The 22,616-nt window shown below is 51.6% G+C and overlaps 2 protein-coding genes across 4 annotated transcripts; both read right to left on the minus strand.

The window, feature by feature from the left end:
• Positions 1 to 4,837: 4,837 nt before the first annotated feature.
• Positions 4,838 to 8,735, minus strand: LOC102053225 (interferon lambda-3-like). The gene is made up of 5 exons (XM_005435995.3): positions 6,279 to 8,735; positions 5,947 to 6,024; positions 5,655 to 5,798; positions 5,462 to 5,542; positions 4,838 to 5,352 (listed from the first exon to the last, which is right to left on the minus strand). The coding sequence occupies exons 1-5, from the start codon at positions 6,438 to 6,440 to the stop codon at positions 5,257 to 5,259; spliced, it is 561 nt and encodes a 186-aa protein (XP_005436052.1). The 5' UTR covers positions 6,441 to 8,735; the 3' UTR covers positions 4,838 to 5,256.
• Positions 8,736 to 12,467: 3,732 nt separating this feature from the next.
• Positions 12,468 to 17,893, minus strand: LOC102053398 (putative methyltransferase DDB_G0268948). 3 transcript variants are annotated; one of them, XM_055719103.1, is made up of 7 exons: positions 17,789 to 17,893; positions 15,795 to 15,923; positions 15,342 to 15,502; positions 14,854 to 15,067; positions 14,130 to 14,230; positions 13,272 to 13,409; positions 12,468 to 12,700 (listed from the first exon to the last, which is right to left on the minus strand). In XM_055719103.1, the coding sequence occupies exons 1-7, from the start codon at positions 17,876 to 17,878 to the stop codon at positions 12,610 to 12,612; spliced, it is 924 nt and encodes a 307-aa protein (XP_055575078.1). In that variant the 5' UTR covers positions 17,879 to 17,893; the 3' UTR covers positions 12,468 to 12,609. The 3 variants fall into 3 exon arrangements, with proteins under 3 accessions (XP_055575078.1, XP_055575079.1, XP_055575080.1); XM_055719104.1 differs by lacking the exon at positions 17,789 to 17,893 and adding an exon at positions 17,092 to 17,145; XM_055719105.1 differs by lacking the exon at positions 17,789 to 17,893 and adding an exon at positions 16,872 to 17,010.
• Positions 17,894 to 22,616: the final 4,723 nt, after the last annotated feature.

Here is a 22,616-nt window from a genome sequence, read left to right on the forward strand (position 1 = left end):
ATGGTGCTACACTACAACAGATGGTGATGGGGGAAGCCCCCAACTTGTCAGCTTTTGTGGAGAGAAACAGCCTTTAGGAATTCAAGGAGCAATGGACAGCACACGGACTGAGAGCTCCTTCACTCTGATGCATTGTGGACCTCTCTTTTGCTATGTAAAATGATTCCTTATGGAAATAGCACTTGAAGCAGCATCAAGAAAGCAGAGTCATGGTCCTCAACCCCAACCCAGAGACATCCTCCCAGACAAGAGACCATGGGACAGACTAGGAATCAGAAATGGCTTAGAGAAATATTTATGAAGCATAGCTGAACTTTTCTCCTTCACCTTTTTTCATTCCAGCATTTAGGGATTGTACCGTTATCTTGGGCCTCTGAAGGCCAATGCCTTTTCTCAGAGCTTTCCCATAAACCAGCTGGAATTCCCTGACAACTCACAGTCATACTCTAGCAGATGCAAGAGGCCATTTCTTAAAACCTGAGCCTTTAAATGCTTGCGCCAAACTTATTTCAATTACTACATTTCCCCAATATACCTTTTCCTATTTCTGCCAGGTTTGGCATAAATCCCGACCTTCCATTTTGTAAATCTACATTTTTTCCTTCTGAAAGGCTATTATATTTATCTGTCAAGTCTGCCAGTGCAGGCTTTTATCTGAAGCAACTGGAGAGAGGGGTTTGTGCAGTGGAAGGAGTGACCATGTACAGAGAATTGTGGTCTTGGGGCAGTTAAGTCTTCCTTTCTGATGAGAATATAGAAATCAGAATTCTTTAATGAAAAAGAAAATTAAGAATGACCTGGTTCAGAAGTCTTCCCTGGAGCCAGAAAAGCCATCTCGGCCCCATCTGGAAGCACTTTTGTGGGAGCATGAGCGCAGGGGGACAGTCAGGGGATGTGGGTTGCTGGGGGAAGTTCTCCAGAGACAGAGGAAACAGTTATGTGGCGGCTGCAGGGGTGACAGCCAAAATGAGACTTCTGGAGTGCAGAGGAAGCACATCATTTTGGATTCAGGCAGCAGTTTAGAGTCCCAGGAGCCTTTAGCAGCTATCTTTTAGCCTGTCCCTGTAGTCTAAAGTGCTGGTTTTTGCATGAGAATGAGTAACATGTCAGCCACTCCTACATGTGTATCTGAAGCTATCTGCAGTTCAAAGTGAAGGTTATTTTTCAAATAACCTTTCTTGTCAAAGCACATTAAAAACAGTTGAATCTCACTGAACACTGTCTCCCCAGATGGCAACATGGGAACATAACAAAATGATTCCCAGTATGATTGCTGATAGACAGGAATTATTATTTTGAATTACGAGCAGCACAAAACGGGAGGAGAAATTACATCAAGAGCACCAGTATCTAGTGTATTAGAAAACAGTATGTTCCCATAAGACCAGCAGCAACTCATTTTCCCATTCCTCAGAGTGCCAAGCATCTCCAAAAAATCGCTCCCACTAACAGGTGAGAGCATATTTATTCCTGACGTATTATCAGCTTGGATTCTGGTCAGAGGGTTTGGAGCAGAAGTTTATGATCCAGGAGCAAGCCTATAATACGATCCATCAACAAAACTCAGCTGTCAGCTTTCTTGATTCTTTGCCTGCAGAAATGTCACCTGCAACGTGTTAGGCAGCACAGCCTGTGAAGCTGCAGAGCTTTTGCCTCTCGGGACCAGCACAAAGAAGGTTGAACTGAAAATCTCCCAAACTCCACTGCCTTTTCTGTAGATTGGTAGACATTTCTCCTGCTTATTCAATAGATCCGCAAAGCTGAAATAAAAAGAACCCTACCAAATTAAATCTCCATTGCAATTCAATCCAAATTGAATCCAAATGCAAAATAATAATAAAAAAATTCCAGACAGTTCTTGGAGGGAGAAAATGAAATAGATTTCAGCAGTACATCCTAGCCATGTCACTCATCGCAGGACCAGGATATTTAGGTGATGTTGAAAGTGGCACAAAAACCTCAGCAGAAAAGAGCAGCAATTGGGTAGTTTGTTACTGCCTTACCTTAGCCAGACATCTACCCAATCCCACAGGACCTTATCCTCTTTTATTTACATCCTGTGGGATTCCAGGATTTTAAATCCCACAGGATTTTCCTTTCAAAAAAGAAACTTCCTTATTCAAAACCAAGTTTGGCTAGTGTAAATTTGCATGCATAAGCAAACACCCTAGCGAGTGTGAGGCTGCTGCCACTGCAAGCCAGGGCCACCGGGCACAAAGCTCCGCTCAACCACCCTGAGGTAAAGTCAGCTAGAAAGTCTCCCAAGCTGGCACAGGCAAGGAGGGCTGAAGTTTAATGCAAACAAGATCTTGGCACCTTCTGCCCCTTGGTCACCAGACGGGAGCCACAATCACCACTGTCTCAAGGTGTTTTGTGCTTTTCAGCCACAAAGCTCTCTTCTCACAATTGCGCTTACATTTCTTCTCCAGCAGTTCAGACCTTCCACGACACCAGTATTGTCCCCATGATGCTACAATCACAAACGAGCAGCTAGCTCAAGGCCACCTTTCCAGGAATTGCAGCCTTGCTCTCACCCTCCTTGTCCAACCACTTGCTCTTACTTCAATCCTTTCCCATTTTCCTGCAGAACTTTGCGCAGAAAGCTCCCCATCACTGCAGGTTAAATGTGCATCTGCCTACCCACCCCTCTGGCTTTCTTTCCAGTAAATTTTGCCCTTGGGGCCAGAGATGAGAGTCCATGTGGGAACTACAGGAGGTGCCTCCCAAATGCTGGGGCTGTACAGAGACACAGCAAAACCAAGGCTTTCTGCCTTTCTTTCTGCCTTTTCTGTATCTGAACTGAAGCTAATACAGGGAAGAGCATGCCTCTCTCCTTTCCCCTGGGAAGGCCGGAAAACTGCCATCAGCATCCCTCTGCGTTAACCAGCCAAGCACTCAGTGGTGCTGATAAAAGCTCTGACTCCCCGGCACCTCTCTCCCAGCACCTCTTGCCTGAGCCTGCAGGGAAAGCTGAAGTGCTTCTTGCCCACTGGCAAGCACCTTCCGGGAGAAGCACAGGGACTCATCCCGAGCCACAAAAAACTGGCAGGGGCATTAGGCTAACGCTGGCCAGCTGCAGCACTTGCAGCTCCATTCTCATCCTCATCAGCCCTGCTCCCAGCACCCAGGAAGCCTGGCCGCCACATTGCTGAATCCTGGCCCATCTGGCAAAGAAGGGAACAAAAATAGCCACCCCAGCCTTAATTTGAAGTGAACTTGCTTTGCATGGGAGGTTCCGGGAGGTTAACCTGCCAAAGGCTGCTGTGCAAGGGAGCAGGGATGGTATCGGCACATCTTTCATCTCCTGCCCCTCCAGGACACGCAAAGCGAGGAGCACTGTGACGGACGTGATGCCTTGTGAATCCAGCAGAGAGATAAAAAAGGACTGCTGTTCCCTGGCAGTGATTTCTGCCCTCACCTTCTGATTGGGAGAGCTGTGCTGCAACCCTGCTGCTGCTCAGTGGATAGAACTAATTTCCTTCCCTGGAGATGGGCATGCGGGCAGCCCTGCACCTATCCTCCCAGGTGCAGTGGCATCACACACCATTTTGCAGCAGCTGCATTTCACAATGATTTGGTAGATGCCTTAATGGCAGCAGGATAATCTAAATACATCTGTTTGGGGGGATGAGTAAACACCTGCTCTCATTAGGCTTTCCTCTCCAGATCCATGTATCATTTGGATATTGCAGTATAGTACTTCTGGCCAGAAATGTATTAAAAACAACCTCCTCCATAGATGTTGTAGGTCCCACAGAGAGGGATTTCTCACAAGACTTTAAAACCAAGGGGTGAAATTGTGAATTTTGAGGCGGACCCTTCCAAATCAGGCACCGATGGGCATCTGCCTTTTCCTGGGAGCGCGTGGCCAGACAGGCAAAGTGTTGCTGCAGCCTGTTTTTTGAAACACGAGCTGTGTTCCGTTTTAACCAAAACCAGGAGCCACTGTGACAGACTGCTGTGTACCAGACACACCACCAGGGCTTTGCCTGCCCGTCCATCATGTTGACCCTACAGCATTTCCCTCCAGATGGGTTTTCAGTGCCTTGGGTGTCACTCCTGACATTTGGTGGCAGTGGATGGGTAGCACCTGTGGCATGGCCAGGTGATAAAATCTATTAAAGCTCCCCAAAGAGCCCAGCAGCTGGCATCTGTCTTCTCCCTGTCCTGGCAAAGCTGTTCCACATAGCAGGGAAGTGCCTCTTGCCCGGGGTTTCTGGTTTCAGAGCAGCGTGCATTCCTGTGCTTGCAGCCGGACAGGCTTCCCTCTCCCTGCGGGGTGTGCTCTTCTCCCCCCATGAAGTCAATATTACCCAAGTGTCCAGGTGTCTGCTTGAAGGCATGTGCATAGGGGTGTCTCGAGTGGCCAGGGCCCATCACTCCTGCAGAAGCAGGTTGAGGGCAGCTGCAAAAGACAGAGGAGCAACAGCCTTTCCCCACCTTTATGCCAGGCTACCTTAGTATGAAGTGTAATTTGCAAATCGTTGCTCCCCGTCAGCAATGAGGTTTCATCTGGACGGCGTCCTTGCAAAGCCTGGGCAGGATGAGCAGGGGTACCTGCGACACACTTTGTGACAAGCATTTATGGCTTGTGTCCCTGGCTGTCTCTTTGCGGGAAGCCATGGCCATGCAGTAGCTCAGCCGCTCGCAGCTCAGTCCCCAGCCCTGCAACCTAAAAGCAGCTAGAGGTGAACGTGAGCGCTAAAGATTTGCTGACTTTCAAATGCTCAAAATTCGTCCAGTGTCCTCCCTCAGCCCCCTCAATAACTTGCTTTTCCAAAGGGATGATGTTATAGCAAAGCCTAATAAAAACATGTGATGGCAGCTTGTCTGTTTATGGTATCTGGTTTATTTTTCATATTAAATAGCATGTAAAAAATAATTTATACAGGTAAATATACATAATACTCTCTGTAATAAATAGTAGGTAAAAAAATAGATTTCCTTAAAAACTGTCAGTGTTTTGAAAACCAGCAAAACAAAGATATCAAATAAATACATTCATCCCTATTGAACAGCATCTTTCAGGAACAGCATTTCTTTACCTCCCCCTGAAACATTTATAAATACACAAAACCCCCCAATAATTTAAAAGACCCTAAAAAAACAATTGCTCCCTGAGCTCACATAAATAAGAAAAATGCTTAAATAGGAAATACAGTCCAGTGATGTAATAAAAATAATTCTTCCCAGTCCTCGGGACATCCTTTGGGGCTGGTGAGCACCGTGTCATGCCGGCTGTGCTGCCGGTGGGGGCTAAGTGCATTGCTCCCGGAGGGCTGTGCACCGCAGGTCATTCAGCACTTGGAAGAGGTGGAGGATGGTGGAGGCTTCCAGGCAACTGGTGGTCTCCTGCAGTGGGAGGAAAGGGCAGGTTAGCACTGGAGACGGTGTAGTGGGCCCTGCAGAGCCGTGCAGTCACTAACACCCCACAGCCCTTTGCCCTGCTGGCCTGACTTACTGTGTCCTTGGCCACCTGCAGCTTCTGCAGCCAGTGCCTCAGTTTCCCAGAGGGCTGATGTGAAGGAGCCTCCATGGCCAGCTGCAAGTAAAGCACCTGCGTAAGGACCAGCTGTGCCCCATGGCGATGCTGCCAGCACCAGGGTTGCTCAGCTGGCATGAGCCTGGTTTTTTTGGGGGGGCGGATCACTTACACAGCCTCGCAGGTCCTCCCGGGCTTGGGTGAGGAAGGCCAGGGGCTGCTGGCGTGTCTCAGCGAACTTGGGGGCAGCAGAGAGCCCCAACATGGTGGTGGCAAGGTCCAGTTCAGCTTCTACCAGCATCATTCGATCATGCACCTGTGGGCAGAGGCATCCCGGTTAGGGACCCAAAGCACAACAGCTGGCTGCAGGCTGGAGCACAGGGGCTCAAAGACCTGCCCAGGGGTGTGGATGGAGGTAGGACCAGCTAACAGGAGGTCCTGGCTGGAGGTTGCCTTGCTCTTACCGACAGCTCTGCTGGGTTCCATTTCCTATGGAAGAGCCTGGTGTTGCATCTGCGGTTCGACTGATGCATGATGGCCTCCTGCAGGCATAAACCAAGAGAGAGATTGAAAAGCTGTCATCCTGACTTTTGGCAATACTGTGCAATGCCAGTCAGCCTTGAGGGGGATGAAATTTGGCCCAGCATCCCTCTTGTCCCCAAATTCCCTTGTAAAACATCCTCCTCCCCAAACTGCTGCAGAAAACATCCACCATGTCACTCCGGGTCTCAAGTTCGACATCCCCGCTGCCTTGCCCCCCACCAGCCCCCAGCCCCCCATTGCCAGTGGTACTCACAAAATGCATCTTCATCTTCTGCACAGCCTTCAGCTCATGGGGCACAGGGAACTGGTACTTGGACAGGCTGCAGCTCTTCTTCAGGGCATCCTGGGGGAAGGCGGCCCCAAGGCTGGCCCCCAGCACCAGTGCAAGCAGCGGGGTGAAGCCGAGGCACAGCATTTTGCTGACGAGAGCCTGATGGTGAGCGGGTTACAATGAAGCAAGGGTGCTGCAGTACACGAAGCCAGAGAGGATGAACTGGAGTGCTCCAGGCTGGATCCACTAAATCCCTGATGTAGCGATGCCTGACGGTGTTGCTGTGGGTGGCTCGCTTGGCTGCAGGGCTGCTGGGCTGCTGGCTGGTCTGAGGGCTGCTTCGTCTTCTTGGCTGTGGCTGCCTTGCTCCCCATCGCCCTGGCTTTTTATGCCGCCTGCCCGACGTGATTGCGCTTTCAGGTTGGTAGGAAAATCCGCGGCCTGGCGGCTCTGAAAACGGGAAACTGAAAGCATCGACGGGAATCCCGCCTCCAGCTGCCTGCCTGCCCTGCTGCCTGCCTCACCACCTGTCCACGGGCGCACCCTGTGCCCTGGAGGTGCAGGGATATGCTCGGGCTGCCTTCATCGCACCCCTCCGAGGGAGCTGAACAGGGGGGATGATGCTGCCATGTTGAGTGGTGCAGAGGTGCTGGCAAGTGTGGAGAAACCTGCACACAACCCTGCTCGGCACCACACTGAAAGCTGCAGGAGACTCCCAGGCGTGCAGCCCCCCAGGGACAGCGGGCTCAGGGCAGCCAGGAGGCTTCTGGTGCCCCACAAGTGGCAGCAGGAGTTCATGCCTCGGTTTCCCCACAGGAAGCACAGCACAACAGCCATGGCAGGGAGCGGGCAGAAGCAGCAGCCAGGAATGGGCACTGCATAATGCAGGCTGCAGGCATGAGCTTCACCTGTGTATTATCCTGAGGGACCAGGCTCGCTGCAAAAGCAGGAAAGAGGGTGAAAGCAGCAGCACTTCCACCTTGCGTTTTGCAGGTGGGACATAGTCCTGTGCAGGGGCTCTGCTGGAGATGAGCGGGACCACCAGCCCCACCAGCCACTGGAGCTGGCAGGAGTTTCCTCCCTGTTTAGCCTGGAAATGCAAATATCATGTATTGACACCTCTCCGCTGACAGCTGGAAGAGCGACCCCATTCAGCAAAATCTGACCTTCCCTCCGGTAACCCCCTGCGATGCGAAGCTATCAGTGCTGCACGTTTTGTTTCATGCATTCATCAAGTAGTAAATATAGGAAATTAGGGCAATACCTGTATCTAAAAAGCAAATACACAGTAAGGCAGGAGTAGGCAAAATGCACTTTGCATTGCCTCACGTGGTGACCACAGAAGAACACTGTTCCAAAAGGACCCAATTTTTAATGTTCACATCTGGAAATAAACTGCTGACTTCAAGGAGTCCAAACAAACAGGAGAAGTTATTGCACCAGGTTGTGGTAGGATACACTTACGGGTATGTTTTCTCGTGTTCAGATGAACTTTCACATGTTTCAGGGTGTGCCCACTGCCTGCTGTCCTGCCAGTAGACATCACCAAGAGCCCCTGAGCCTTCAGGCTAAACAGCCCCAGCTCTCAGCCTTTCCTCATAGGAGAGATGCTCCAGTCCCCTCATCATCTTTGTGGTACTTCATTGGACTCTCTCCAGTATGTCCATCTCGCCCAGAACTGGATCCAGCACTCCAGGGGTGGCCTCACCAGTGCTGAGTAGAGGGGAAGAATCACCTCCCTTAGCTTGTGGAAACACTCTTCCCCATGCAGCCCTGGATGCTGTTCACCTTCTTTGCTGCAAGGGCACATTTCTGGCTCATGTTCAACCTAGTGTCCAACAGGGCATTTTCTACCAAGCTGCTTTCCAGCTGGACGGCCCCCAGCATGTCCCAGTGCCTGCAGTTGTTCCCACCCAGGTGCAGGACTTTGATCTTCCCCTTGTTGAACGGCATGAGGTTCCCATCAGCCCATTTCTCCAGCCTGTTGAGGTCTCCATGGATGGCAGCAGGACCCTCTGGTGTGTCACTTGCTCCTCCCAGTCTGGTGTCATCAGTGAACTTGGTACACTCTGCCTCATGGTCCATATGAAGAGGTTAAGCAGGACTGGCTGTTGACCCACAGGGTCCATCCAGCCTTTCCTGAGCCCTTCCCCTGCCCCAGCAGCATCTCCAAAAGCTCAGGTATTTCCTGGAAAACCACGGTGGAGATGAAGAGGAGTGGAGACAGCAGGCAGGGAGCAGCATGGCTTCTACAGCGGCTATTTCCCCCTTCGCCAGACTGCATGCAGACACAGCTTGGAGAAGAGCTAGGACAGCAAAATATGGTGCTAAAGCCTGATAGCACAGTGGGTACAGGATTTCACTTCATTGCTGCTGGACCAGGCTCCCATGCCAGCCATCCCCGCTGCAGCAGGCTATGTGAGGTCTGCAATTAAAAGCCTGAGCAAGGTCTTTGCCTTCTTGATGAGCAAGACAACAGCACTGCCTTTCCTCTCTGCCATTAAAGAAATGCACAGCTATCGAGGAATTATTTTAATTCAATGCAATAAGCTCACGATCAATATAACTGTGAAATAAAAGCCCAAACCAGCATAACTAAATTCACGTACATCACCCAAGCGATGCTCAGCTCAGCTGGAAGATGGCACCTTAGTAGAAAATTCTAATGAATGTAAAAATAAATGTGCCCCCCAGTGAGAGAGGGGCGGGAGTGGGGGTCCCAGCACTGCCTGGAACTCTGGGTCACAGTGGAGCAGCTGGAGGGCAATAGTGGCTCAAGGTCCCACATGGTGGAGCTTGGCTGGCTCACAGGACAGGCACTGTGGGGTGTTTCTTCCTCCCGACCAAGGCACGAGCCAGGCTAGGGTGTTTTGGCACCCGGGTTGGGATCTCCAATGGCTGCTGGCAGGGCTAGAGCAAGGTTCCCAGCACCCAGGCGGTGATGTCCAGCAGTGAGATGGTGATGTCCAGTACCTGCTGTGCTGGCATAGCCTCACCTGCAGGCCCACGGACCCAGAGCATGGCTGGAAGACTGCCCTGGCACACACGTAGATCCACCATGAACCACTGCCCCATGCCATAAGCCCCTGCTGAGGACACTCTTGGTTCACCCATCGGGTTATGGAGCAGCATCCTATCCCTGTGGGACCTGGCTTCTTTGGTTCCTCTTCCCCATTGCTGTGGCTTTTATCTACTGCCTGTCATTTGTGGTTAGAGAAGCAAAGCAAAACCTCATCACTTCATGCAGGCAAAGAAATCTAGACGCACCAAAGGAAAAGTGAAAGCTGAGTGGTGAAGCCGGGGCCATCAGTGCAGCTACCCGGCACTTAGGGCAGCTGTGACGAAGGGCTGAAGATCTCCTGGGCACCTTGCTCAGATGTTTGTGCCTCATTTTCCACCAGCCATAGCCAAGCCTGCGAGTGCCTGGCTGAGCAGTAATGAGGGCTTTTCTCTGATGGGGCGCAGTCTTGCCTTCCTGGGCATCGGCACACCTGCTAGTGTCTTGCACAGCAATGCCACGCTCCACCATACCTTGGTCCCCAGCTTGGCCAGCAAAGCCTGGCTGCATTTGGCATGGCTCCTCCAAACCATGCTAGTACCAGCTCCTGCCATGAGAGTGGAAGGTCCTCCAAAGCCGGCACAAGCCAGGGACACCACATCGTGCCTGGTGGGGTCTACAGGGCACTGGGGACCTACCACAGCCATCGCTCCAGCTTTGACTGCAGATGGTATCATGCCGGGAGGGCAGCGTGATGGCGGTGATGGAGCTCCCTCCTCAGATTCACACAGTCCAGCAGGCTAGAGCCACTTGAACTTGCTCAGAGGAAGAAATCCCGAGTGCGTGGGAGATCCCGGGTGTGAGAAGGAAAGCGAAACCTGGCAGGGCTTCGGGCAGAGCTGACATGAGTGCTGGGTGAGGCAATCACCTTTGAGTCATCAGCTGCCACGTGGCATGTGTGGAAAAGCCTTGGCCACGAGCCATGCCATTGCAGTGGGTAAGGACGAGCCCAGGTCACTCCTTTGTGACCCTTCTGGAGCTGGTGGGCTCATCTGCTAGAAACTGGCTCCTGCTGAAGTCGCTGGTCTTGGAAAGGAGATGGCAAGAACCAAAAAAGTGCCCCAAAGAAGCCAGCTATAAAAATAAAATGCTGGGTGATGTGTGGGAGCCCTGCCTATGGCCTGGTGGTGCTGGGACAGGGGACATCAGGTGACCTTTGCTTGGCAGCCATCACCAGACCTGTCTCTGCCAGCCCAGGGTGTCAGTGCCACTGAGGTGCTGCTGGCCCTGCTACATACCCCAGAACCCTTCACCACCTCTTGGCACGCGTGAGCTGTAGCTGCTACCACGATGTCAGGCTGGTTTGTGCCACTCCACGTGTCTCACGCCGTTGACATCATGCCCAAGTGTGTCGGTGATGCAATCCCTCGTGTTACATCACACCAGTCACCCTCTGCCTCATTCTGGGGGATGTGCTGAGCATCCAGCTGATGCCAGGGCTGTTAATCACGAAGTTAATTAGCAAGCAAATTTAAACAGACTTGTTTTGAAGTGAAGAAAAAGCCCAAACAAGCACTTTTTCCCCAAAGCCTTTGTGCTGGCACTGTACGGACATGGGGTTTCCCCTCCCACAGGACATCTCCCTGCCCAGGCACTGCTGCGGGGACACACCTCACTAGGACAAGTCCTGCCAGCTGAGCTGGAGCTTCCCCAGCCAAGGCAGCCCTACAGGCCACCGACACCCCGGTAGCCATGTCATCCGGTGCAGTCCCAGCTGGGGAGGGACCTCTAGTGCTCCCGCAGGAGATGACAAGCCACCAGCTCCACCCTCACCCAGCAAGGGAGGTTTTATGGCCACTGCTCAACCAAACACAACCCGCACCCAGTGCAGCCTCTTCCTCAGTGACTGGCAGCAGGGCTGAATCCAGCATCACTGCTCAATGAGGTCTTCTCCAACACGCAGCCACGGACACAGAGACCAGCCTCGCATCAGTAATGGGCTTTCCTCCCTGCTGCCATCTTCCTGGGATCCCAGAACCCTCCTGGAAACCACCAAGCAGGGTCAAAACCTTTGCTCCCCACCCTGAGCAAGCTGAGCCAGCACTCAGTGGAGATACACCCAGGGTCCAGCACCTTCACCCGGTCACAGAGGCTCAGTCTCTGTACCCACAGCAGGACCATACACAAGAGCCCCAGGACCACAGCTGAAGCACCTCCAAGCCCTCCCCTCCACAGCTGAAGTCTCCCTCCAGGTGCTGTGTCTGGGGCAGGGAGAAGAGATATCACTTCTGCCTTTCTTAATGATGCACCAAGGTACAACCAGGTGAGGCCAAAGCCCTCCCCATGGCATCAGGGTATCCTTCTTGCCAAGGGCAGGAATTACAGGAAAGGGAAAGCTCCCCACAGAGGCTGCACCCGGACTTAAAATATCCAGAAAGCAAACAGGAAGGGACCTGTGCTGGGCTGTGCCCAGCTTTGAACCCTGTTGCGTCCACCTGCTCCTCCCTGAAACGCAGCCTCTAATCTTTGCAGCGTGGGCGAGCAAGCGATAGCGGGCTGGGACAGAGGGGACCACAAATGTGCTCTGCTGCGGCAACAATCCCAGAAAGACTCCTGAGCTGTGCTGAGGGCGAGTTAACTTCTTGAGAGCCAAAGCAGGAGTGCTGGCACAGTGATGGGCAATCCTGGGGCAGGTCACCTGCCGATACACCTGCACCAGCCAGCAAAGCACCAGGGATGGGGTCTCATACTGGGTGAGAACAGCCCCTTTCGAGCTCACCTTTCAAAGGCAGCACATGGCTTCTACTTTGCCTGGGCAGGGAAAGGGGCGAATGGTCCTTTCTACCTAAAACCCATCTTACTCCATGAAACAGAAGACCTCAGACTCAGGGCCTAAGTAAGCAACGTCCGTGAAGTGTCATTATTCCCACCCCAGTAGGTGCTCTGCAGCTTCTCTTAAAAAGAGAACAACAAGCAACTTTTTCTCAGCTTTTTTTATTAATTGTGTAAGAAATGCAGCAAGTTTATCAGCTGTTACTTTGATTCTCATCACCATGTGCAATCCAACCATCACCAGTCTGAAACTGAACCCTTCCAGAGCTGAAAGCACAGCACTGGGCAGACAACGAGGGCCAAAGTGGACAGGAACCCAAGAGCAGGCAGAAACCCCAGTCTGCTTTCCACAAAAGATCAAAATTTTAATCACCAGAATCAGTATCAATCTTCCCAAGGAATAATGAGTGGCTGCAAGTGGGGTGTTAGGAGACAAACCACTATTTCCTTCCCTTCCCGCACCAGTTCAGGAGAAGTTTCCTCTCACCGTCCCTTGCATGCCAGCACACAGACATGTCTCACATAGAACTCCACTGAGGTTTCACGAGAAGAAACTCCCATCGTCTCCAGCATCCTAAAACAAGAAGCAGAAGCAGCGTCTCGTTCCGCCCAGCCAGCTCCCACCTGACATGGGGTGACATCTACAACCAGAGACAGATCTTTCCCACCTAAAGCACAGAGGTCTTGACAGCAGTTGCTTCCACCACAGGCCAATGAATAAATTAACAGACACAGGGATGCCTCCTCTTCCCAGCTTTGCAGTGGAGCCTTGTTGTGGGCCAAAATAGTTAAGATGCAACTGCCAATGCTTTTCCTGCCCTCTGCTAATCAAGAGGGAAGCAAAGAAACTCAAGATACCTCTGACACAAGACTTGCATGGACACGCAAGTGCATGGAAACGTACAGCCACACAGACTTGGACTTAAAGTCAGCTGTCTCAAACTAAGGTCAAACATGCTGTGAGCAGCTGAGGATCTCCTGTTTAACCTCTGACAAGAATCCATGCACACCTGGGGGGAAGGAGAGAGCACATCACTGTGCAGCTCACTTGGAGCTTTGAAGGGGCCTCTGCAACCTTACGCTTCATGCACTGTATGAGGCAGGTCCTTAATATCCTGCTAGTTGTCTCAAAAGGTTTTCCTCACCTCTTTTCAGTCTCTTGGAGCAGGGATTTTGCGGCTTCGGGGTCGTTCTTCATAAAGGTTTGATATGGAGAGGCAGACTCCATGTAACCAACCACATCAGCGACAGTCATGGGAATTTTGTCAAAAATATTGGTGACTCTAGAAGAGAGACAGGGAAGCAAGGGGCATTGGCAAGTTAAATCTCAAAGGCAATAGAACAAGGACAACAGAATGAGGTGGCGGTGAATAGAATAGCTGACACCATCAGAGGTCCAACACATGGAAAAAACATCTGAAGATCTAACTAAAGCACTACTGGAGAAGCAGAGATGGTCCCAGGGACCATCTAACGTAGTCTGTGACTGGAACACCCTTTCGATACTGGCCTGCCTGCAGAGCCCATTCCCCTCCAGCAGGCAGGACACCAACACATCCTTTTTGCCTGCGAAGTCAGCCCTGGCCCCATGCCTTGGTGGGAAGGCAGGCACCGGCTCCCTCAGAGGTCAGGGGCAGGTTCTTTCTCTCACTCCATTCTTCCCCTGCATCCAGTAAGCAATCTGCCCAGAAGCCTCAAGTCATCATAAACCACCAACGAAAAAAAATCTAACCCAATTCTGTTTTGAGCAGGAAGGCTCCTTGCAGCCCTTCAACCACACTTGCTAGCCCACCACAAAGTAGTGTGAAATCCAACGGGAATGCAAATGCAGCCACATGGTTCTGCCACCACGTAAAGGCATTTGCTGAAGCCTGGCAGCTACCTGCTCTGGCAAACCTGGCTCCTTTATGTCCTTGCTGGGCCAGTGGCAGAGCAGCCCTGTAGAGGAGGAGAGACACCATCTTTATCTGCTCCTGGTGCTGCACCAAGGGGTTTCTGCTCACCTCTTCTTGTCTGGAAATGGCAAGGCCTCGAAGATCTCTTTGTAGTCATCCATGACATGTTTTACTCTATTATGCGCGTATTTCAAAATCAGGTCCCAGTTCTACAAAGACAGCATATTAAAAACAAACACAAAACCACTTGAAGCTTTCAGTTTCCACTTAACTCAGGTTTGCTTGGCCCTATAGCTGATACATGTATGTATTAATTTTTTTTAATACTCCTTACATTAAAATACACCAAAATTTTGCTTAGTGTCAAGAATTTAAGGATCCTATTTTATTATAGAGATAAGGGTCCTGTCTTCCTCCCTACACTGCTCTTACTCATAGCAGAAAGTCTCCTTGACACTCTTTGTCAAGAAACGTCACTTTAAGAAGAACCTCTTTCCGCACAGTTTCTGCTTCCCATTATCTTCACTGTGATCAGGGCAACAGGAGCAGACTCTTTGATGATACCAGCCCCCCAAATCTGCTCTGCAGCCCTTCTCACCACAGAGTCTGCCCTACTAATCCTAATGTCCCTCTTCTCCTCCAGCCAGCCCTAGCACTGCACGGGAGCCACTAAACCCTATCTCAGCCTTATCCCTGTATTTAACCATCCCTCCGCCCCATCCTGCAATAGGAGTCCTCTAGTCATATTCCCCAAGCCCACTGCTTTCCCCTCTGTGTCTAAGTACTACACATTTCCCCCTGCCCAGACCAGGTTTTGGTTTCATTATCTCACCTCTCTGAAGACTTTGGTCAGCTTTTCAGAGCAGTTTCCATAGCGCAGACTCATATCCACGGTGTAGGTGCTGATGACCATGCAACCACCCGGCTTAACCACCCGGTTTGCTTCTCTCATGAACTTCTCTATATCAAACCAGTGTGCGGCTGTAAATGAAGTCAGGAGGTCCACCGAGGCATCCTCAAATGGCAGCTCCTCTGCAGGGCACACGCTGGAAGGGGGAAGGGAAAAAGGCAGTGTGCAATATGGGTATTAGAAAGTAGGACATGAAGTTAGTGGGTATTTTTTGGAGTTCATGATGACTGTTTGGGATGCAAGCCCACAACTACCGTTAAGTCTAGGGGAGTGCCTGTTTATATCAGGAATCACATGAAATGGGATTTCCTTTGGTGCCAGCTGGCTCTTAGAACAGTCATACTCACAAACCACCACCCTCCATGTGAGGACCCAGATTTTGCCTTTGAGCTTGCTCCCCTGACACTCACAGGTAGGAGACGTTGGGCATGGAGGCCTCATCCCTAGCCTCCTGGATCTGCGCTTCACTGATGTCTGTTCCCACCACCTTCTTGAAGTGCTCTGCAAGGAAGCGGGTGCCTTGTCCAGACCCACAGCCAACATCCACTACCAGCTCAGCAGGGTTTGCCCTCTGCAGGAGAAGTGGATGCCTGTCAGTGGGCGGCCACCCAACTTCTGTGCTCTTACCCCATTCCTTCCCCAGCATCCAACCAGGAACAGCCTTAGTTAGCATGGCACAACCCACGGAACGGCTCTTCCGTGCCCACATCTTACCTTAAGTCCTACTGATTAATTCTTCCCCACAGCACCAACCAAGGTAACACTCCCAAAAGGTAAATACTAATACCTGCAAATAACTACTGCCCACAAGTAACGGAATATTACCTTGGTTTTTTCCTACAGCCTGGCCATACCCCACGTACCTTTTCCTGCAGGTAGCCGAGGATGGTTTGCTGCAGCTCTTTGCCTGGTGCAAACCTGTATTTCTGGTAAACAGCCGCGTGCCCTCTTCCCTCAAACATCTGAGTGGCCATGCTTGGGTGACCTGGCACCTGGGAGGAGGCAGCAAGCCAGGTTTGTCACCATGAGATCAACCTCCTCCTGCCTCCTTCGCGTGTGACCGCAGGCACTAAAGTCTCCAGTTCCTGGCAGGGGCCGAGGGAGCACTTTCCCCATGAGGTTCCAGTGAGGGAGCATGAACCTGCTGTCCAGGCATCCCTCCCACAGGTATCATAGATATCACAGAAGCAAACCAGCAGCCTCTGACAAGGAAATGCTTTCTAGGCTTTTAAACCCTTCTCCTTAACCCTTTGCTTTCCCCACTCACCTGGCTGTCTTTTGAAATAAATCACCATTACAGCTGGAATATCTTTGAATTTGGGGGTGGGGGGTGGGGATGGGACGACCACTGAGCAGAGCAGCAGAAAAAACAGCAGCAGCAAAGTCTGGGGTTTTGGGGTTTTTGAAGGAAATCTATGTTTTAGTACCAGCAATGCAATCACAGCAACTCTACCCTGCACTTTCTGAACCTTCCGATTATTTTTTTTGTCCCTTCCTGCCCCAGAAAGGCTCAAAGTCTCTTTGAACCCCCGTGCCCCGTTACCCAGAAGCACCCGGGGGGCGAGCCTGGCCTCCCACCCGCTGGCTGCCGCCCCAGCAGCAGCACCCAGCCCTCCCTGGCTCGCCCACCCCTTTCGCCCCCAGCTGCCACACACCAGGCGGGCCCTGCACCGGCGGGCAGGGTCCCACGAGCCGAGGCGCTGCAGCTGCTGGCACACGGCTCCTGGCCGCGGGCGGCTCTGGGCTGTATTCTGTCCATCTGGGTGCCCGAGCAGGCGCTGCCCGAGACAGCAACGGCCCGGCCAGGCGGGCTCCCTGCCTCGTCTGACGAGCAAGCCCACCCCCCCGCACGCCCCCGGCCCGGGCAGAAGGGCGCAACAACTGCGAGTCTCTCCAGTGACGCGCAAATATCCGACCCCTGGCGCTACGGGTTATCGTACCCTGCGATGCCAGGAGAGACGCGGAGCTCGGTAGCGGCTCGGCCAGCGCAGGAGCAGCCGCTCGCAGCAGGGAAGAGCCGCCCAGCCAAAGCCCCGTGGGGAGAGGAGCCCTCCGCGCCCAGAGAAGCCTGCTCCCACCAGCGAGACCCCCGCCCCGGCAGCTTCACCCCCGCTCTCCCCGCCTGCAGCCCCCGTCCGCAACCGCTCCCACCACCAGCACCTCCCGCTCGGGCCTCCGGAGGGCCCCCAGGAAAGGGAAGAGCCAAGGGAAAAGGAAGGGGAAAGGGAAGGGGAAGGCAGGCACCGCCCCCGGTACCGCCCGCCCCGCCAGCGCCGCCCCCGCTGCCCCCCGCTGCCGGCCGGGGCGGGCACACGCAGGCGGTGGCCAGGGGCCGCTGGCGCCCGAGAGCCGGGCCTCGGCCCTCGCACGGTTCGTGCGGTTGTTACCTGGGGCCGGCTTTCGGAGCGGCCGCCAACCGGCGGTGCTCAGCAGCCCCGCACGCCTCGGGAGGCGGGTGCTTGAGGCCGGCAGATGCCGCAAGGTGGCAGGAGGACAGGATTCGCATGCTGCGGGTACCCAAAGCTGTACCTGCGGAGGTCTGGCTGCGCCTGAAGTCCCCTCCTGTTGTCCAGCAGAAAAAGAAGAGGCATAAATAGAGCCCGTATAACCCCAGTACCGACTTCAAGAGCACGGAGTGTTGGTATCTCAGGACTAGACAAAGACCCTCCCCTGATTCAGGGCAGGTTTTTACCCCTTCCCACACTAGAGCGATCCTGGTTACATCTGAAGCCAGCAGAGCCGTGGCTTGCTTTGCCCATGCGCTTCAGTTGGCATTTTGCACAGCGCTTGTGAATCTCTGCTAATCAGCACAGCCTTTAAGCCTCTCCTAATTTTAAGAGAAATCAGTGGAACTTACCCAGGGACTGAAGATGGAGGCCACCTTGAAGCAGTCTGCTGAATCAAAGCTTAGGTTGGAGTTACTGGGCTTGTGTTCCAAATAGTTCATTTGCGTCACCCACTGCTTAATTGTTCCAGGAGTGCATATCTGCACCAAGAGAAAATACAACACAAGCACCAAAGGTCCCCATGTTTTTATAACCCGCGGTGTCCTGCAGCAGCTGGCAAGAGTCTGGCCTCTTTGGGGTTTAGATACCCTAATTTTGCTGGCTCTCTGCTGAAAGGATGACCGCATAATGGAAGGGATGATGTCCTGGGCTTCAGTTACCTGCCCTCTTCCTAACTCTGAGCTCCCTGTAGCACAGGCCGCTCTGATGGGCAATGTACAGATGACACTTAACCAATTGTCCTCTGGCTACAGCTGAGACCAAATGCTTGCAGTTAAAGAAAATACAAGCCAGGCATGAGCTGCAAATGGCATGAGTCTTTTTCTAAGCTCTCCCAGACTTTGGCACACTGGATTCAGCTGCCTTTGACTTCCTACTCCAGCTCTATTCTATTCCCCAAGTGACAGATAATTTCCAATGGTCCTGCACCATGCAGCAATAAATTGGTCTCCTTGACCTTTGGATTGCTGAGCCTTAGCCCAAAAGTGAGTTATACCCCAGGCACCGAGAATCAGACACTGTCCATCACCCCTACCAGCCTGCTTATTAAATCCATAAGCTTTAAGGAATACCAAAGCCCCCTGGGGTCTTCCCAACACGTTTCCCAAACCTACAGGCCCTGCTGATTGAAATTATGTAGCGGGGTCCTAAATGAATAGACGGCCAAACCCTAACCTTAATGCAGAAAAGGAGATCATAAGATACCGGCATCCCTCTGTTCCTGCTCTCCTGAAGTCTTGTGCCTGTTGGCTCTGCCTCCTCCCCACCTTTGTGCCTCTGCACAATTCTGTGGCAAACTAGCTCCCAGAGCTTTGCTTTTCCAAACAGCGTCAGCAAGCTAAGCCCTAACCTTGTATATGGCCAGGAGATCAATTCCTGTCCTTGGCAAATAGAGAGGTACTTGTCTGAGTGCTTCTTACACCTCCCTGTGCTCCTCTGCTGCCGGCGGTCCCATCCCGCACCATCCTACAGCGGTCCAAGTGTGCAGCCGTCCTCCCTGCTCAGCCGCTGGGGTTTCACCACAGCCTCTGGGACCATTTCCAGATAGATGTTTGGGTTTTTTTTCCCTGGGAGTACATCTCATTCAGAAATTTATTTAAAAAAATAATCTATCTATTTTGGGGGAAAAAAGCCCAAATGAGACTCCCGTCAGTCTTCTCGCATCACTTGTCAGTATTTTTCACAAACAGCACTGTCATTTCTGCCATGCTGAAATGTCTCATCTTGATATGGAAAAAGCCATTTTGTTAATATTATTGTGGCTCGTTTCATTGCATGTCAGTAAATACTATACTAAATTCTTTTTCTTGGTGTAATGACCTGACACGCAAGGGAAACAGCACTGCCTCATGAAAACAAAACATCTGAGATCACCTTAGCCAGATGCTTTGATATTCCTGAAGATTTCCTTTCCCCTTCTGCCTTGTTTTGGTGCCAGTGGGAAAGAGCTGCTTTGTTTTATCCTGAATACAAATGTCATTCTTGGAGGCAACCTGGCTCTGTAATTGCATTCATGCCATCCCAGCAATAACTTTCTGACAGAAAAATCTTCCCTTATTTCACTTGGAGAACAATTAACCAGCTTCTTTTCCTGCAGCTACAAAACACATGTTACAAAACTCATAAACACCTCCTAATTAATTATACCCATTCCTAAAATGGAAAACAATTCTCATTTATTTTCTCCGTGGCTGTATTTTAAGCCCAGCCACCGCAGCTCTGGGACCTTCAGTTTTCTACCTGGATGCTTTAAAAATCGTAATGAGTTTTCTCTTTTCGCTAATGACGTGTCATTCACCTCCTTCCACCCTCCTTCTCTGCAATGAAGTCAGTGCCCCACTCACCTCCAGGTTACACCACTCCTACACCAGCCTCTGCCCGCAGGATCCTGCCCATGGAGCTCAAACTCTGCCAGATACCCTGAGCTGCATCTTTTGGAGTGTCTCTCAAATTTAGAGGCTCTGAGTCCTAAAACAATTACAAAATGTCTTTCTCAGAGGGTTCAGTTCTCCACCTTCTCCGTGAATAATCCCCTGCCTGGAAAACACTCCAGCTCACCTTCCTACACCTACCTAGAAGAGTTTGAGGAAAACCCCAGCTCTGGTCAGCTGCATCTGCACAAAGGAATTTTGTGGTGGTTGCTACTAGGTACAGAGGGAGAGACACACCACTTAATCACATCTTGTTAAACTCAAGGTGATGAGAAGGTGCGTGGCACCTGAAGGAGTTTGGGATACTCACATGTTTCTTGTTCCCCTCCTTTCCTTGGGCTGGACGTCTCTGCCCATTGCTGCTGGCAGTTGTGTAGAGGGGATGCTGCAGGACTCAGCCTCTTGTAGGTGGAGTCCTGAGTCCTCTCTCCCCGGTAGCAGAGGTCCCCCTTTGGCCAGGTCATTAAACATAGACCTTAAAATCACAGCAATACTGTAGTCCACAGCCAAGTCATGGGCTTGCTGCTTTTAATTTTGGCACCACCACTGGGTCTTGCCCCTGCCCGTGGGAGAAAGATGAAGGAGGAGATGCGCTGACCTCTAAATCTGGGCAAAGCAGCACTGTGGCATGAAATGTGCAGCCTCATTTTTAGAGATTCTGAACACTGGGCAATTCCACAAGAGCAACTGGGACAAGTAGGGTCCCAAAGCACACGCTGGCACCATCATTACTGCTTGTAATGAACTCCAAGACATTATCCTGGGAAAAGAAATCCGACCCAGTAGGTGGACCAAGGAATGCGCTGTGCCCACCCTGATGGGAGCCCTGGTGGCATCTGGGGCCATATTTCACTCCACATCACTCTGACTCCTCAGGACAAGCTGTGGAAGATGCTGAGTCCCATCCTACACAGCAGGCCTTGTGGCACTGAACCCTGCAAATGGCTTGCCTGTGGCACGGAGATAAAGGAAGAGGAGGCAAATCACCCCATTGCAGTGCTGCATTTAATTTACAAATTTAGTTGTTTTCAATTTCATTTCACCTTTGATTGACTCAGTAGCTCTTTGCCAGGCTGTGCTGGAGGGAGGGTGCTCAGAGGGCAGGCACAAAGGGTGAGCAGCTGCTGCAGGGAGGGCTGGGTAGGCTGGGACCAACCTCCCCATCACCAGCATACTGATCCAGGAGGGGGATGATGCTGTCCTCCTTCCTACCCGACAGCCTTGGAGCTTGGGGGACATGTATTTAGGTGATAACTACATCAAGGAGTCAAAAAAGTCTGTAACCAGCAGACTCTTGCTCACTAGGAACAAATAAATATGGTGGAAATGTCTCCACTCCAGAGTTCCTCCCCACCAAGAAAGCAGTGGTGATATGGAAATGCCATGGGACCACAGCACCCAAAGGGCAATGACAAAAATGCTCAAGGCACGTTGCTCCCCAAAGCATCATCTCTGGCTCTGTCACCCGAGTTATTTACACTGTGAAGAAGCCAGTGATATTTCTCTTACCTTGTGAAGAAAATTATTTGCTTTTCAGACCCCAGTAAGGCTTCAGCTCTCAGGAGACTTTCCCCTCTTTATTTGTTCTCTGATGGAAAAGGAACAAGATTTATTATCACAACAAGGAATAAAGGAATTGGAAAATACTTGGTATTTCTGCAAGGCTCTTTTTAAACCTAGAGGGCTCAGGCTTTAAATTAATGAAGAACGTAATTCTTTTGGCTTACAACAGCAGGGCACGGGATAAAATCTCCTTGTAGGGAAGGGAGTTAGCCACGAATCAAGGATGTCTCAGCTGATCACATGGCTGTGTGTGTTATAGCTGTGCCTCAAGGTCTCGGCGGGGATTTGGGCTGGCCTTGCTTGCTCCCTGGCATCTGCAACCCAGAGGAAAACAGCCCAGATGAAAGAGAGACCCAGTGGACAACCAGTGAGGGAGGGGGGAGGCGCAAGGGAATCTCTGCGGTAGTGACTACTTTGGGGAGCGTGCATCCGCACCCGTGCAAGGAAATGTCACGGGCAATTGCCGGCTTCTTTTAATAGCAGCTGGCATGTCGGCTGCTTATTCTCCCGCTCAAGCACACAAAAGCTTGGAGAATAAATAAAAGCAGGCAGGGGCAAGCTCAAGGGTAGAGGAAGAAGTTTGCAGAGGAAAGCACCCTTGACTTTGAAATTCTGCCTCTCCCCTCAGCTCATCCTGCTGTAAATCCTTCCTTATGAATGATTGATGCGCAGCGCGCAGGGGAGCTGAAAGCCCTGGCTGAGAGCAAAGCCCTAGCACTGGGATCTTCCAGAAACAATAAGAACCAAGTCCTCCTCCCATAATTTTACCTTTTAATTAAGGAGGATGGGAAGACTGATTGTGGGGCTGATTAATGAAATGAAATTTAGAAGTCAGCTGAGAACATGTGGCAGAGCATGCTGAGATCTCCCGTACCCCGTGCAGGGACCAGAGGCTCCTCTTTGCTTCCTGGCTCATCTTACATATAAGCAGCACCAACAGCTTAGCATTCATTGTCTGCAATTCATTTGTAATTGTAGAGCCACTGACCTTTTGTGACCTGATGGCCTTAAACAGACCCGAACATCCCAACTCACCTTGGTGGCACTGCAATCCAGCGCTGCAGCCCTCTTAGCCGAGTGGCTTCCCAAGGTGTCCCATGTGAAAGTACCAGATAGTGATTTCGGTGTCTGTGGGCATAGCCTGTTCCTGACGGGATCCCAGCAGTCCTGGCAGATATGTGGCGCT

The sequence above is a fragment of the Falco cherrug genome, chromosome 8 (assembly GCF_023634085.1).
Source record: "Falco cherrug isolate bFalChe1 chromosome 8, bFalChe1.pri, whole genome shotgun sequence".
Taxonomy (NCBI): domain Eukaryota; kingdom Metazoa; phylum Chordata; class Aves; order Falconiformes; family Falconidae; genus Falco; species Falco cherrug.

What these genes read in the sequence shown, in the direction of transcription:
- LOC102053225 (XM_005435995.3), bottom strand. Translation starts at nt 6,440, where the DNA reads ATGCTGTGCCTCGGCTTCACCCCGCTGCTTGCACTGGTGCTGGGGGCC. An exon ending in AGAAGATGAAGATGCATTTT is followed by an intron (nt 6,025 to 6,278) that starts GTGAGTACCACT and finishes TTATGCCTGCAG; the next exon opens with GAGGCCATCATGCATCAGTC. An exon ending in GGGAGGACCTGCGAGGCTGT is followed by an intron (nt 5,543 to 5,654) that starts GTAAGTGATCCG and finishes CTTTACTTGCAG; the next exon opens with CTGGCCATGGAGGCTCCTTC.
- LOC102053398 (XM_055719103.1), bottom strand. Translation starts at nt 17,878, where the DNA reads ATGAACTATTTGGAACACAAGCCCAGTAACTCCAACCTAAGCTTTGAT. An exon ending in TGACCAAAGTCTTCAGAGAG is followed by an intron (nt 14,231 to 14,853) that starts GTGAGATAATGA and finishes CTGTCTTTGTAG; the next exon opens with AACTGGGACCTGATTTTGAA. An exon ending in CCATTTCCAGACAAGAAGAG is followed by an intron (nt 13,410 to 14,129) that starts GTGAGCAGAAAC and finishes TCTCTCTTCTAG; the next exon opens with AGTCACCAATATTTTTGACA.